The sequence below is a fragment of the Triplophysa rosa genome, linkage group LG14, assembly GCF_024868665.1.
Source record: "Triplophysa rosa linkage group LG14, Trosa_1v2, whole genome shotgun sequence".
Taxonomy (NCBI): domain Eukaryota; kingdom Metazoa; phylum Chordata; class Actinopteri; order Cypriniformes; family Nemacheilidae; genus Triplophysa; species Triplophysa rosa.
In genome coordinates, this window is record NC_079903.1 from 17,430,991 (window position 1) to 17,448,029 (window position 17,039).

General features: G+C 38.9%; 2 protein-coding genes across 2 annotated transcripts in view; one reads left to right on the forward strand and one right to left on the reverse strand.

Annotated features, from left to right (window-relative positions):
• Positions 1 to 791: 791 nt before the first annotated feature.
• hsph1 (heat shock 105/110 protein 1) lies at positions 792 to 11,931 on the reverse strand. The gene is given in 20 exon segments (XM_057350561.1): positions 792 to 1,090; positions 1,854 to 1,917; positions 2,703 to 2,716; positions 2,842 to 2,997; positions 3,347 to 3,454; positions 3,832 to 3,957; positions 4,395 to 4,532; positions 4,693 to 4,734; positions 4,736 to 4,804; positions 5,195 to 5,394; positions 5,525 to 5,658; positions 5,780 to 5,886; positions 7,143 to 7,374; positions 7,546 to 7,908; positions 7,910 to 8,007; positions 8,352 to 8,474; positions 8,569 to 8,706; positions 11,025 to 11,080; positions 11,685 to 11,798; positions 11,910 to 11,931. Coding segments are annotated over 20 exon segments (2,484 nt in total). The 3' UTR covers positions 792 to 910.
• b3glcta (beta 3-glucosyltransferase a) overlaps positions 11,364 to 17,039 on the forward strand; it is a 49,377-nt gene continuing 43,701 nt past the window's right edge. The window contains exon 1 of the mRNA XM_057350702.1: positions 11,364 to 12,900. Within this exon, the coding sequence (XP_057206685.1) occupies positions 12,837 to 12,900 (64 nt within the window). The 5' untranslated portion in view covers positions 11,364 to 12,836. The remainder of the gene's footprint in view (positions 12,901 to 17,039) is intronic.

The window sequence follows — 17,039 nt, forward strand, 5'->3', positions numbered from 1 at the left end:
ACTGGTTCCCTCGACCGAAACAGTATGCATTTTTCACATAAACTTTTGGAAGATAGCAAAAAGATAAGCTCTGTGATTAACAAAGGTTTATGATGTTTACATGTTTTGTCTATCAAGATAATCTTTACAAATCAACACCACATTTGTTACCTTTGAAGCCGAAATACAATTGGCAGAAGTAAAAAGTTAACACGATGCTATAAACAGACTAGACTTAAGGTCGCTCGAATCGATATCAACGTCACCACCACCAAGCCTCCTTCAACTCTTTCGAACTTTATTAAAACGTGTTCCCTGGTAAGTAATTACTCCGTGAATGTATCTGCATCTAGAAAGAATTTTTGTGCCCATCTTGCATTATTTGTGAGCTTTACTTGCACGATGACGTCTAACGTCCCCGCCAAAGGAAGTAGTCACTTTAAGCAACTTGTTATGCACAATAAGGCTTTAAAAAACCACAAGCGGGTTACAATTGGTTTGTTTTATGTCATAGAATAAAACGTGAAAATATTTTGAGGTTTTGTTTACCACAGACCTTATTTCGGGCGATTTAGCAAAAACCCATTAAAAAACCCATAGACTTTGGAGCGATGGAACCGGAAGTCCTAAAATGCTAACTCGCTTCAGGGGTTTGCATACAAAAATACATCATCTCTGCGGCTCCCTATCTTTGGGGCCAGACTGAAACTAAGGAAGAAGAGAAGATTTCCAAGTGAGATAACTAAACTGTCAAGATTTTAACTCTTAACATTAAGAAAAAAACTACAGAAAAATCTGATATCACTCTCAACATAAGAAATAAGATTCAAACGTGCCTCTTAACATCAAATATATAAAACAAAAAGCCTTATTTAAATATGTTTGCATGACAACTAAAGACAGGCCATGACAAACAATGTTTCCCACTAGGCTACTCAATATTGTCACCATTGCATTTCACGTCATTTTCAACAAAATCTGTGTATTCCATTGTAACATCTTCTGGGCTATTCTTGTTTTGTGGGCGCTCTGGTTGAATGTTATTATCCATAGGAGAGCCGACTCTTGGCTTTGGTTTGGATACAATCTCCTCACAAATGTTGTTTAGTGCCTTAAGAATCATATGAAATAAAGTTTAATCCAATGCAATAAAACTGTTTCAACTATATTAATCAATAAAGTTTTATAACATACCAACAGACTAAATGACTTTAACCCTAATTTGTCAATACTTGCATATCAAATTTAACAAATAAGTCTTATATGCTAAAAAAATATGAACATGCAGCACTAAAATGAAAAAAAAGCTTGAGTGAGTTTTAAAAAGCTCAGTGACATCACCGTTATATTAAAGGGATAGTTCATCCAAAAATTTAAATTCTGTCATCATTTACTCACGCTCATGTAATTTCATACCTGTATAAATTACTTTGTTCCGGTGAACACAAAGAAAGATATTTGGAAGAATGTTAGTAATTTTCAGTTCCGGGACATCATTGACTACCATAGTAGGAAGAAATAAATGGTAGTCAAAGGTGCCCGAGAACTCTTTGTTATTCTTTAACCTAAATTCTTCAAAATATCTCATTATGTGTTCAACAGAACAAAAAAATACAATATTTCTTTTCCTACTATGGTAGTGGATGATGTCCCAGAACTGAAAATTGCTAACGTTCTTCCAAATATCTTTCTCTGTATTCATTGGAACAAATACATTTATACAGGTTTGAAACAATCTGAGGGTGAGTAAACGATCTCATATTTTTCATTTTTGGATGAACTATTCCTTTAATCCCATGTGGCTGCTCAGACATAGAACTCTATACTTACTACATTTCCCACAACAAAACATGTTACTGGAAGTTTCTCCTCACCTGTAATTTCTTCCGGTTCTGAGTGCTGTGTATGGCAGGTTCCTGATTCTGAGGCACCACTTGACTAACAATGATGACCGTCGATTCACATGCAGCAACTCATTAGTCACTTCATTAATAAGAAAAACGGTTTAAAGGTTAAAAATGCATGAAAGGTCTTGAGACCACAAAAATAATAATATCAAAGTTTGTGAATTTAGTTTTTTTTTTGGTGAATTCATTTTATTTCATTTTGAAACAAATGATTTACAGACAGTTAGATGTGACATACAGTTTATTTAAAAATGTAGAATAAGAGACGGCAAAATAAGGGTTATCATTACGACTGTTGGGGCCCCATGCTTGAAATCGCACAGGGCCCCCGAATTACTAAATCCGCCCCTGGAAATGATACACGTTTGAAACAACTTGTGGGTGAGTATTTCATGACAGAATTTTCATTTTTTTGGGTGAACTGTTCCTTTAACAATAAACAAACATCTGTGACTTCATCACCAAGTTACTGTAACACTCAAAGATGAGCATTATGTGGCATATGTATTACATCTTCTGACAGAATAATAATGGCAATTTATGATTATAGCTTGAGGTTGCACTTTACTGATAGATCCAACATTATTCTAAACACTTACATTAACACTTAACATTAAAGGTGAGACAATAAAGTGTGTAATTTCTGCAACAACAGCAGCAACTAATGGAATTGTGATTTTTTTTGGGAGTGATCTTATATCAGACGCAACTTTTTTTATAGATAGTATTTACAAATTAAGTATTTTACTCAGGCATACATTGGCATTTTTACTAACTTGATATATTTCTGAAATATTACTGAAACGAATAACTTGCCTGTCGAAATCTGACTGTATATGTTACATTGTTTAAGCAAACATTTAAAAGCATCTTACACCTCCCTTAGGATGGTGTAATATTCATTGAACTGGAATATTCATTGAATCCATCAGATGATTTGTTAAAATAATGTGACAAATAAAGTAAAAGTGACAGCATGTACAGTACTTCCTCCATTCTTAAACTCCTCCATAATAATCATGTAGCTCTGTATTTTGGCTGACAGCTCTTCAAACATTTTGGGTCTCTTTATGGACTCCTGGTATCTGTCTTGCACAGGCAAACCCAGTTTCTGTGGAATAATGCGGCTCTAATGCATCACTGTTTGTAAGCATGAATGCCTCTGCTAGATTCGCTACACACCGCAGCCAATTAGTGTTCTTTCTAAAGTGCTATGGAGGGATTTTGAAAGCTACACAAATGAGTCTCCAGCTTTTAAACTAAACGCATGTCATTCCGAATGCCTCGAGCTGTCAAAACAGTGCAAGTCAAATAAAACAGCAAACCGTGGTTGGACATAAATCAGACAAAATGCAAAGCATTAAACCTGTTGTTGTGTTAGTCTCTGAGAGAAAAAAATCATCCACACAGGTTAAGCTATGATCAAATGGGTTTGTGTTTATAAGGGGTAAACAAGTCACTTGGATGTCCTCCAGCTTGTTAAGGTAGGTCTGTTTATCTTGGTCTTCTCCTTCCTCATACAGCCAGTTCTCAGTTCCATTTAAAAGTTCAAAGAACGTCTGATGGTCCTGCAGGAAAAAATATGTTTGTTTTGTGTTGTTTTATGTTGTGTTAACCAGCCGACAGATTTCTGGTCTGTTCAACTAAATACTTATAAACTAATTATTCATTCTGAATTTATGCTACTGAAAGAATTATGAATCAGAAACAGGCCTCATGAAATATCAAATCAAATCTCTTTATTGTCACACATCATGTACACAAGTGTACTGATGGTGAAATTCTTAGGTACAAGACTCTGTGCCAAGGCAGTACAAGCAACAAGATATGGAAAATATCTTGTTTTTTGTACAAATAGGAAACATACAAACATCTAGTACTGAAATCCTTTCAAAATGATAAATAGATGCCACTCTGCAGACAATCTGCAGAGATGATACATTACCTCAGCACTTAGACACGTCTGATACGGGCCCTCCAGCTTGTGTCTGTAATAAAAAACATTTTCTTCGACTGCATTTTTGGCATTGTTTCGCTCTTTCTCTTGCCAATCTTGCTGTGTCATTTTTTTCTGTGTGAGGAAAAAAAGAGGATTTTAGATGGATAGGTTTGACATCAGAATGTCTTTATGTCAAACTTCATAAACCTGTATACTATTTAGTATATGTGTATTGATAAGTCAGATATCTTCATTAAAGGCAAAATAAGAGCACTTTAGTACCTCAGTTGTGTCATGTGGACACCAAAGTCAACATTCTGAACTCACAAGTTCTTTCAAGACCAAATGATCTGTGCTGTATTTCCCACAATAATTGTATAGCGTTATTTTTATTATATTGATTTATTTAAGTAAATCCAACTGACTGCTGACTGGTCACAAACATCTACATCACAACTATAACAGAGCCACCACTGAGCGATAACATTGCATTTGGACCATTAGATATTTTATGAAATAATGATGCACAAATGGGCATTTATATGTTAACCCTTGAAAATCTACAGTACCTCCTGATCGATGTAAGTGCTGAGGCAATCCTTTAGTAACTGCTGGCTGATCGTCTCCTCGATGGGAAGTCCAACGTGTTTAACCTTCGTCCTTGCTTTTTTAGCATCAGGGGGTTGATTGTTTACTTCTCCGTTCATCTGTGGAGAATGAATAACATCCATTAGCATAGGGGTATTAGCATTAGCAATAGCAATTTAAGAATAGAACATCCACAGACCGACTTATTGTGTACATACTACTGTATAAAAAAGCTAAATGGGTTGAGCACATGGTAAGTGAGAGATGCGGCTCACTTACGCTCAATGCATCTGTATGATTCTGCTCGGTTTTCATGGGGGGGACACGGTGCTGTTGGCAGGCTTTCTTTGTCTATCGAGAGCTGAACGGAGCTTGTCTCTTGTGTCTTGTCCTAGAATCACAGTCCCAGGGAGCTGATTACATTCTATGCAATACTGTTGAATCACAACAAGGTGCCAATTGCCAACTGTCACCCTCATTGAAACCCATTATTATTCATTTTATAAAGCATAACAGAGAATTATGTTAGCCAAGCTGTTATAAACTGAATATTTCAAGTAATTTCAAGAATATTTTTAGTGATTTTTTAAGTGATTTTCTGTGTGTACAGACATGACAACATTTTCTAGAGAATACATTATACAACATCATTTGCTAATCAATTAAACAGCATGTATGCAAAACAAATATCGTCTGTGATCAAAAATTCGATTTTAATAGCACACTAGTTATTGTTAGTACACGTATGGTTGCCATAGACAGAAAGCCACATGGTACCAACCCGTGCGTCCAAGTCAAAGCCATCGTCATTGTACATCTCCCCATTTATTTCCGTAGTTTCAGTCTCATCAGTGCTGACCCTCGTGACCGCAGTGGCTGAGGTCACACTAACTACGCCATTGCAATTGACTTCAACTCTGACCTTAACCTTTGCCTTTTCTCCATTCTCCTGCGGTTGAATATTCTGCACTTTATATTCTCCTGTGGAGTTATCAAATGCAACATCATACGCATGCACTGCTTCAAAGTCTGATTTGAAATGTGTTAGTATGCTTTGGACGCACAAATCTCACTCTGTAATGACCAGAAGGGAAATGCCCTTGATTCTCACCAATTTTTGCCTCGGGAAAGGGCAGCGAGGCTCGATCCGAATAAAAAGCTTCCAAAATGAAAGACTTGCGTCTGTAAAACGTGATGAGTTTGGCTGAGGGACAGGGATGGTTCCTGCCAAATATCTCATGGCAGCTGGAGGGAAAGGACAGAGGTGCATTGGTATCTGGGCCATGTGATTAGATGTGAAGAATAATACAAATTTACACATTTCTCCATGCCTGACTCAGATATGAGAGTTGAGAGTATATCTTACGATTTGCCTATATCTGCTTCACTGCTCCAGGAAAGAGAGATGGGGAATGGGACAGCATCTGTGATTGTGAAGTCTCGTACTTTGAATGCAGGGGACAGCATGGCACACTATGGAAACAACATTATGCCACACCATCATTTTTTATGGAATTGGATGTGCAGAATATCATGACATCGCAAATTCCATGCAAGGGGACACGCCCTGTAGGTATATAGAAATAGCTCATTCTAAGGTAATTAAAAAAACTAACTAACTAACTAACTAACTAAGACTAACTAATTAACTAACTAACTAAACTAAAACAAAACTAACTAACTAATAAAAAAATAACGCTTCCTTATGTAAGGTCTTTATACACCTCTGAACACATAGTTATGTATATTGCATTTCTGTCAATATATCCTCCAAAATTACACACTGGACCTTTAACTCTATTACAAAATCCTCAACATGCTTCTCAACTTCTAAGAGTCTCCCACCACAAACTCAGACAGAATACAAAAAATGGTGTTTAAATTATAATCATGGTTTATAGTTAAAAAGGACACAGTCGTGGCCAAACATGATCCAACCTTTATCATCTTTATTGTCTTTTTAATAAACTACTTTATTAAAGATGTATTAAAACTTTGAGTCTTTCTGTGTCAAGTCTCAAGGCCCAGGAGAATTTCTACAAAATTTTACCAGAAGAAAGAATAAAAAAAGATTAACAACTGATCAAATATATTCTTTATGTCCAGTGAACTTTTTTTGTCTCTGTATGCATTTTTGTATGTTAAAATAAATCCATATTCTCTGATATGTAGTTTGCCACTTTGCCGCATTATTTTGTCCAATTAATGGCTGTTTAGTTTAGGATTTTATCCATTTTGTACCACACACATCATATTTTAATGGTTTAGTCTAATCTAAGATGGCATTTTGAGCAAATATTGTACAAAGATGAAGATCACTTTTGGCCATTACTCTATTTGAATTAAACAAAATTATGCACTATAGTTTGAAATTAAAGGGATAGATCACCCAAAAATGGAAAGTCAGTTATCATTTACTCACCCTCTTGTCATAAACGTTTATGACTTGCGTTGTTCTGCACAACACAAAAGAAGATATTTTGAAGAATGTCGGTAATCGAACTACGGCGGTACCCATTCACTTCTATTGTATGGACACAAAACCAAAGTCAATGGGTACGTTGTTTTATTACCAACATTCTTCAAAATATCTTCTTTTGTGTTCTGCAGAAGAAAGCCAGTCACAGAGGTTTGAAATGAAAAGAGGGCGAGTAAATTACAGAACTTTCATTTTTGGGTGAACTATCCCTTTAATATAATGTTATATTGTAATGTAGAATTAAACTTACCTGTAATGCACAGCCTCTGGCCACTGCTTCATCTGCATTTAAAGTAGTGCTGCTCACATCCCTCTTGAAGAACTTACAGATCTGGGCCTTCACCGCAGGTATCTGTGTCGCTCCCCCAACAATCTCCACCGCGCTGATGTCCTGAAGCTGTATGCGAGCCTGTTCTAAAGCTGCCACCAGGGGAACCGTCACCCTCTCGATCAAATCGGCACACAGCTCTTCAAATTTAGCCCTGTATGGAGAAACACATTTACTTATCTCTTGCTTGACCAACTATGTTGTTACTCCAGCTGTTCCTTCATAAACATTTGGCTGCAAATGATCTGCGATGGAAATTTCCCAATAAGGTTTAACTTAATTTATTTGGTTATTTTATACCATGATGATATATTCAGAAGCGTACCTATTCATTTTTCCAGAGACATCCTTGTCATCCACAAAGCACTCGATGTTCAGTGGAATGTCTGTGGAGTTGCTGCTCATCCGTTTCTTGAGCTTCTCACACTCCTGCGTCAGTCGCAGAGCTCGAACCCTGGACTTTACATCCAGTTTGTACTTTGCCTTAAACTCAGCACAGAAGTATTCCACCAGCCTCTGATCAAAGTCATTCCCCCCCAAATAAGGATCAAAGGCAGTCGACAGTACCTGCAAAGTACAGAGCGTGCATAGTTTAAAGCCACTGGGATGACAAACAATACAGAAGTGTAAATATTGCTTTAGATGTGACAAAGTGCTGTTGAATTGAAAAGCGAGTTCAAAAGATACCTGCTGTGTTATCATTCATAAGCTTCAGGCAGTTCAAACCGGCGATCTTGGGAGCATCCAGCACGGACCTTCTTTCTGAATCAGTGAAGAATGAGGGGATCTATGCATAATAAAATCATTTGTACGGCCAAAGAAAAAACACACACAAACAAACCGTCGGATTGGTGGCTTGCACTTACAAGGAGATTAACAAGGCCTGGTTCAAATGGACTGTGGTCTCAGTGAAGACTTTCTTTAAAACATCATGACAGGCCTACATATCACTTTAATACACTATTAGCATTATAAATTATTTTGAAAGAAAAATTATGGGCTAAAAGCTTCTATTTCTGGTGCATGCCTCTGGTATCCATTAAATATCAAACAAGGGAAAAATGATGTCTTGGGTTATTTAAGGCTACATTACACATTCAATGTTTTTTTAGAACCTTCTGGAAAACTCACAGAGATGACACACTCTGCCACTTTCTTCTGTAGATTCGCCTCTGTGATATCTTTCATTTTGGTTAACAACATAGCTGTGATCTGCTCAGCGCTAAAGTGATGCTCCTCATTGAGGTACATGGCCTAATTAAGACAGCACAGGTTAATCTCTCCTCCAATACCTCCATCACTGATGCAAGTAATATGTTCCTGTTACACATAAGACAACAGTGTTTACCTTAAGACCAACCCTCCCATCACTTAGTGGTACCAATTCATATGGTAAACTCCCTCTTTCACTTTGAACATGATCCTCAAACAACCTGCCATGCAGTCTCTTAAAATGAAAGACGGTGCTTCTGGGATTGGTTATCATCTAAAGGTTTTATAAAGAAGCAATGATGACACATCATGCTAGATCTCACAATATGGCCAGAGGATGCTATTCCTATGCTCCAGGACTGTTACCACCACACAGATTGGGATGTATTTAAAGGACAGGACACGGATACCCGTGAATTTCTGGATGAATACACCACTACTTTCTTGCAATACATCAACTTCTGTGTGGATAACGTTACATCATGGAAGCAATTCCGTGCGTCTCCTAGCAGGAAACCTTGGATGAAACACAGTGTACAACAACTACTCTGAGCTAGGAATTTAGCATACAGATCCGGGGACCCGGAAGCATACATCTTAGCCAGGACTGTTCTGCGAAAAGGCATTAAAATTGCCAGATTACAATACAGGAGGCGTATTGAGGCCAGTTTTAACAACTCCTCAAATTCTAGGCAGGTATGGGAGGGTATCAGGGACATTACGGGCTATAAGACAAAACCAACATCTTCCTCAGCTGGTAGTAGTGCCAACTTAGCTGAGGAGTTAAATGTTTTTTATGCCCATTTTGAAAGGGAGAACACTGACCCCATACTACCTCCCCTCTACTCTACTGACTCTGCGCCAGTCCTGAGCACACATGAGGTGAGTCTTGTCTTCCACAGCATTAATACCAGGAAAGCAGCTGGACCAGACGGAGTGCTGGGACTGGTGCTTAAAGACTGCGCAGCTGAATTAGCGGACGTCTTCACCTTCATTTACAATACATCGCTGGCTACATCACGGGTCCCGGCCTACTTTAAGTCAGCTACAATCGTTCCCATCCCCAAACAGTCTAAGGTTACATGTCTTAATGACTATAGACCAGTGGCACTCACCTCCATTCCAGCCAAATGTCTAGAGAAGCTGGTGATTAAATACATTAAAGGGGCAATACCATCAGCGCTTGATCCATACCAGTTTGCATACAGGGAGAACCGGTCAACAGAGGACGCCATCGCCATTTTGCTCCACACATTACTGGACCATCTGGAGCAAAAGAACACCTATGCGCGGCTCCTCTTTGTTGACTTTAGCTCGGCTTTTAATACGATTTGGCCATACAAACTCCGAGCTAAACTACAGCATCTCGGACTTAACATCTCACTATGCAACTGGATTGTGGATTTCTTGACAAATTGCACACAGAGAGTAAGAGTGGATAAGTATATCTCCTCCACCCGTTTAACTAACACCGGGGCTCCACAAGGGTGTGTGCTAAGCCCTATGCTTTACAGTCTCTTCACACATGATTGCTCCACGTCTTCCCCGTCCAATCTCATTGTCAAATTTGCCAACGACAACCACAGTGCTTGGACTAATCAGCAACAACAATGAGATAGTATACAGGACTGAGGTACAACATCTGGCAACATGGTGTGACAGCAATAACCTGGCCTTGAACATTAAAAAGACCAAGGAAATTATTGTTGATTTTCGCAAAAAAGGGTACAACCACCTTTCACTCTCTATTGGCAGCGAGAGGGTAGAGCGGGTGACGAACTTTAATTTCCTGGGAGTGATTGTGACCGAGGACCTATCCTGGGGCATTAACACTGCCTCAGTGGTAGGAAAGGCCCAACAACGCCTCTACTACTTGAGGAAACTGAGGAGCGCTAATATCCCAAAACAGCTGATGGTGAATTTCTACAATTGTGCCATCAGCAGTGTATTGACAAATGGACTTTTAGTTTGGTTCTCCAGCTGAACTAAGGGCGTCCAGCAGGCACTCCTGCAGGTGGTAAGTACAGCGGCGAAAATTACCGGGACTACTCTCCCTGAGATCAGTGCCATCTACACCACCCGCTGTCTGAGGAGAGTTTATAACATCCTGCGGGACCAACATCATCCTGCTCACCAACTGTTCCACTTGCTGCTCTCAGGTAGAAGGTACAGGTCCATCCGGGCCAGAACAACCAGACTGGCCAACAGCCTGTTCCCTCAAGCAGTGAGGCTGCTGAACAGTGCCCCTCTCCCCCTCTTGACCCACACCCATGGACATTATCTACATTCCCTCTATTAAAATAACTATGAACTGGACTTGGCACTGTTGCAATATTACACAATAATTCTACAAATTTGACTGTTTACACTGAACACTATTATTATTTGTGCAATATGTTTACGCAGTGTTTATTTAATTATTATGGGATAGGATCTCTGCACTACTATTTGTGTTTCATTACTATGCAGTGTTTGATGCTCTAACAAAATTTCATTGTTATCTTGCATGACAATGACAATAAACTAACTAACTAACTAACTTAAACGTAAGTAACAAAAATGAGAAGCGTTTAGATTTTATTTTAGGCCTACCTGGTTTCTTGCAGCATTTCCTATAATTCTGTTCTTTGAACAAAATGAAACCACAGCTCTGCAAGAATATTAAGAAGTATATTAAACGTCATCTTTTCACTGTTCACTCAAAAATGAAAGTTCTGTCATGAAGTAATTCTTTGTTCTGTTGAACACAAAGAAAGATATTTGGAAGAATGTTAGTAACTGAGATTTCTGGGGCACCATTGACTACCATTATTTGGGTGTCAGAGGTGCCCCAGAACTGTTTTCCTAAATTCTTTGAAATAGAATTTAGTTTACACTCAAAGCACAAAGCTATATGAAAAATCTTAAATATGCCTTTACTAATATATAAGAATAAAAGGCAAAGATGCCAATTTTCCAAAGTTAGACATTTGGCCACTAAAAATACAATTTATTTTGCTATTTTAATCTATTCCAGTTATTGTAGAGCTGGTTAAGTTTGGAAGGACTGTGATAACTGAGGAACCATACTAAATGTTTTTTTGTGTGATTTATGAATAGTACCACATATTTATACAGCAAGTAGACACGACATCCTAAAGTGTGACTAATGCTCACTTGGTAACCCTTCAGCATGCGTGAATGCCAGTCAAACATGCATCTGATGCACTGGCACCACTTGCAATCTATCTAACGTTACATGAATTAACATACGCAAACACAGTCCACTTACGGCGTGCTTCCGTCTTGTGAATTCATTTGATATGGTCTCGATGCCTCCGCTCTTGACCACAGCAATATAGCAATTCTGAAATCCAACAAATCCCACTTAGATGAAATAAACAAAGCCAAGTCCCGCGTTATGATATCAATAAATCCGCTAGCGCGCACACGCTCTTTATTTTACCCGCGAGCAATTTATATCTCGTTGAAGCGAACTTTCCGGAAACTTCCAGCCCATTCAGAGCACCGCAGTACGGCTGTCACGCGCGGTCCTGTCCGTCCTGAGTCGGAAGTGTGTCCTGTGTACAACTTGATGCAGCGCTGTGCAGACCAGACGGCGTATGACATTGGCTATCGCGATAGCAAGGCTGTGCGTTCACCAGTGCGTATTTTGAAATGATCTCGCGGTAACTTGATGTCATACGCCGTTTGATCTGCGCAGCGCCGCGTAAAGACAACGCATCGATTGCGTTGTGATTTCCAGAGCTTTCGTCCAAAGCGTCTGCCGCGTTTCTATATTAACCACAGGCCAGGATGGTTTTATTTTTACGTAATCTCGTTGTTGAATTTGGCATTCAGCAGACGCGTGAAAAGTGAGAAAAACACCGAAGCGGAGACAAAAATATGAGAATGATAAATCAATATTTTTTAATACACATAGTAACGATTTCTTTCTAAATCTGTCAGTAATTAACTGTCAAAGGTTTTACCGTGGGAATTGGAAAAGACTCCGAGCCTGACGTTAATGCCATAAATGTGAGTGCGTGACGTGGTGGTCGTGACATTTTGTATTCAGACGTAATATCACTCATATGTAGGATGCTACACGAGCACGTTTTCATGTTCATCAAAAATGAATCATCCCCAGCTTGGAGAAATCAAAACAGCTACACTAACTACAACTAAACATTTAGCATAAACATAGTAACGGCACCTGATGTATGTTGAGTAGGAGAGCGCCCGTTGTAGTTCATGAAGTGGCCGGCAGATGGAGCAGCCGACACGCGTGTTCAACAGGAAATGTCCTCACAAGACAAAGCGCTGTGATGATTCTCCACGCACAGAAGTGAGTGTGGTGCCAACACTCTTCTCCAGCACAACCACAGCGTCCTGACACTGTGCGTTATCCGCGCTTTTCTTACTATGCTTTCCAAAAGCCCCCGTTACGGACACAGTGTCGCTAAATGTTTCCTGCTTTTGTCGCTTGGTGAGTAGCCTTCTCTTCTCCAAAATCGGAAGGAAGTTTTCCAATTCGGTTTGTTGTTTGCTTGATGGAGTGATGCGGTAGACTTCTTATTTGATACTTTTACAGATGGAAAGCGTACAGTATGGAGGGTGACAGTTGTTAGTGGTATCAAAGGTATATTAGCATATTTAAAAAGATGTACAAATGACACTTTATAATTTTGGTTGTGGTATATGTTTAAAATACATGCATTGAATATGTTCACAGTTGAATATGACAGTTGCGCAAATCGGATCTTAACATACCTGGAGCATGCATGCTTTTTCAAAGTTGACTAGCAAGCTACGCGTTTATTAGTTTGCTGGGAGAAGAGGAGAAATGCCACGTATTTAGACGTGGGTCATTAAAACAAACGCTTTAGTTTTACAGAAGTGTTTTGCAAATGTGAGTGATAGTAAATGTTGTGTTGTGGTGTCTTAAACGTAGTGAAAAATAGCTTGTAGACAGCATTTTGTGTGTTTGTCTGTGTCTCAAAACCTAGTGGTCTGCCTACCAAGAGCAGCCAACTTTTATGGGCATCATCTGGCTATGTCTCAAAAGTAGCGAGGAGCCTCTAACAAGATAACATTTATGTGCATCATATGTGTGCCAGGCAATGTCCAAAAAACCCAGTGAGCGAGCTACCTACAGCAAACAACATTTTTAGGCATCATGGGTGTGTTTGACTCTCTCAAAACCTAGTCAGCTACCTATTTGTGTAGCTGTTTTGGACACTATGGCCCAGTTTCACAGACGAGGTTTATCTTAAGCCAGGACTATGCCTTAGTTAAATTAGGATATTTAAGTCACTTTTATTAAAATGCCTTGGATAAAAATACTGCTGGTGTGCATCTTGAGACAAAACACTAGGCAACAACATATTTTAAGATATGTCAGGGCTATTTATTTTAAATTAAGACAGCTCAAATTTTTAATTTAGTCTGGGACTAGTCTTAAAGGTGGGGTGGTTGATTTGGAAAGGTGCTAACTTTAGCCTGCTAGCACTGAAATTATAATAACACCCTCTATGCGATTCGCTGTCCAAAGCCACGCCTCCTCCAAACGCATGAATGTATTTCGTAAATCCACGTAACGAATTACTAACTAAATCCATTAAATTCTTCTCAAAGCATGTACAGTACATACCTGTCCAAAAGAAAGAGAGCAACCATGGTATCGTCTTTCAGTCCCTTTGCCTGCCGGAGCTGTCTCCATCATGTAAAAGCTGAACCGATGTTAATTCGAGTTTTTCCTCTTTCACGATCCAGACGTTTTTTCGTCACTGCTTTTTCAAAAACTGACTTTCGTTTTGTAGATTTACTTGTTGTCGGTTCTGCAGGAAAGTTTGATTGTTGCTGATTGTCCGCTGATTCTCCCTACATTGACACAGCGGACGTGAGCGTGCTGCGGCGCTGATGACGTACGATGTCTGCGTGAACAGGGTGCACAGTGGTATGCAAAATATGTTGGCTGAACATGTACACATGACCAGTCACAGCGTTCGGCCAGACCGTTTCGATGGGGCGAACGTTTTTTGGTTCTACTCCTTTGAGTCCTTTCACAGACGAAATATAATTATAAAAATATTATTTGACCACTATACTTCTTGATTGCTCTCAGGATGTAAAGAGATTTCCAACCAACATGACAAAAAAAAATTCTGGACAGGATCACCCACCGTGCCTTTAAGCCTTGTGTGTGAAACCGGGCATATGTGTGTTATTTGCAGCAATAGTATCTAGTCTTCATATTAATAATTCATTGAACAGACCCAATGCGTAGTAGTCTAAAACGCAACTGTTTGGTAAAGATTTCGTCTTAAAGTTAAAGTAAACACCAAAATGTTTTAGTGTGGGCATCAGTGTCAGTTATACAACATGTTTAATGCATTGATCAATATCTAATACATCTGTCTAATATGAGTGCTTGTGGATAGGGTCATAAAGAAAGATTAAGATTTAGATTAAGTAAGCTTGCCTGCCAGTCACGTATATGAATTGTATTTAGGTTGTCAGGTTCAACTCTTCACTCATTTCTTTTGTAAAGAGCAGGATCCTACTAACCTAATGTGTTTATCTTACATTTTGAACCACTATTAAACGTAGTGATGTATGGTGTGCTGTATTTTAAAGGAAAATTAACCGTAAAATATATATATACAGTATATAACGTAATCTATTGTATTGAGAAATAAAAGCCTTATTGAGGGTTCTTTTAGTGCAAGAATCTTTCTGAAACACTGTGTCTACGCGATGCAACACAACACGACATGACAAAAACCAATAGAACCCCATTAGAATTAAAGGCGGGGTGTCCGATTTCTTTTAGCCATTGATGTTCAAATCACCAAAACAAACACACCCCTACCCCCATCTTTCGCTTTCGTCAGCGCTCGGCTCGGCTAATGTCCGTCCTGTGCACTGTGCACCTTACTGCTGATTGGCTACAAGGTTGTTTTGGTACTCGGCCCGACTCAGTTGTCTAAAGCGTAATTCGGAAATCGGTTACCCCGCCTTTAATTTGGATGTGACGCGACAAACCCAATAAGAACAAAGCATTTGTCTTGTCGTTTCGCATTGCACCGCTGGCGTCTGGTGTAGTAGACATGTAGTTAGTTCTGAGAAATAATCTAAATTTCTAAGCAATTTATGGCCACAATCTAAATGAACAATTTATGGCTTCACAAGGATGCAAACGCATCCTGCTGTTCAGCAATGAGACTCGTGGTAACTAATTATTGGAGGTACTATCCTACTTTCAGTTACATCGACACCTGCCTGAAAAAATCGGTTATTTTCATCACTTCTCCGCTCCCTGTAGGGCAACTCCGGCACAGGGGTCCTTTGAAGATGTGTATATGTGCAGATATCAGCACCATCCTGTATTATTTATGATGAGCAGCGCTTTACAGACAACATATATTTCTGTGTATCTGCAGGCAGGAGCGATCAGTCAGGCCGGTGCGGTTTTGAAGCGAGGCAGAGATAATAAAGAGGGCCATTTAGGATGTGCATCTTAAATGTTTTGTTAGTTGATGAGGTAGCACAGAGAGAAGAAAAATAACCAGCAGGTGTTTTGTTAAGCCGTCCCTTAAAGCCTTTCACACAGATGTTTCTCCGTTCCCGTGAAAGTTATATTCCGATGCTTGAGGTGGGAGTCTGTTTAAGCTAACAGTTTCGAGAGGTAACAGTGCTGTTTACACCTGACAGTTTGAAAGATAAACATATCACAACGTCTAAAAACGTGACTGTCAAATATGCATCCAAAAGTTCTGCAGGAAGTACAGGGATAGAGGAGTGGCATGAAATCACTTTGGCTCTGCGAATCCTTGCGCTCTGTTCTGCTTATCTGTGAGAGGCAGTCTTTAGGATTTGGCTTGGGTTTGAAAGCCATGGGAGATGGATACAACCTAGGGATTTAGGATGCGCAAAGGAATGCTAATGCGTGTGGGTTCAGACTGGTGTCTTTTAATGTAAAGTGAATGATTATTTAAATTTTAATTGAATTTCTAAGTTATAGGAATACTTAAGAACTATAATTAGATTGCGTTCATGAGAATTTGTGTGGCAAATGTGCTTGAGTGTTATGAAAACAATAATTGGCTTTATTGTTTTTAAGGAAAGTGTAATTGAAGTATGACCTGGATATACACTCATTAGTGTGCATCTATACTCAGAAGTATTAAACAAAGGTTTATTATTTTATTTGCATTTAATTTGACATTGTCATACAGAGTGTGGTATCCTAGTTTTTAATAATGAAATTCTATGTTATCAGTTTGCTCACTACTGTGCTCATAACGGCACTTTCATCAAAATCTGTTGAGCAATCAAATCCTATTCAACAACATTCTCATGGTGTTATAGGCCTGTAGATCTCAGCTCATCCTTTTTTCAGAGTCGTCATTAAAGCTTCATCCATATGTACATTCTAAAAACAGTTGTGTTAAAAATAACACAACGAGTGTATTGTGTATTTTAAAAGGATCCACTCAATTTGCATTAAATGCCATATGGCTGTAGTTCAACAAAATATGAGGAATGATTTAAAGGGACGTTATTTGCTCCCCCTCGAGTTGTTCCAAATCTTTATACATTTCTGATTTCTGAATTTTTTGATGA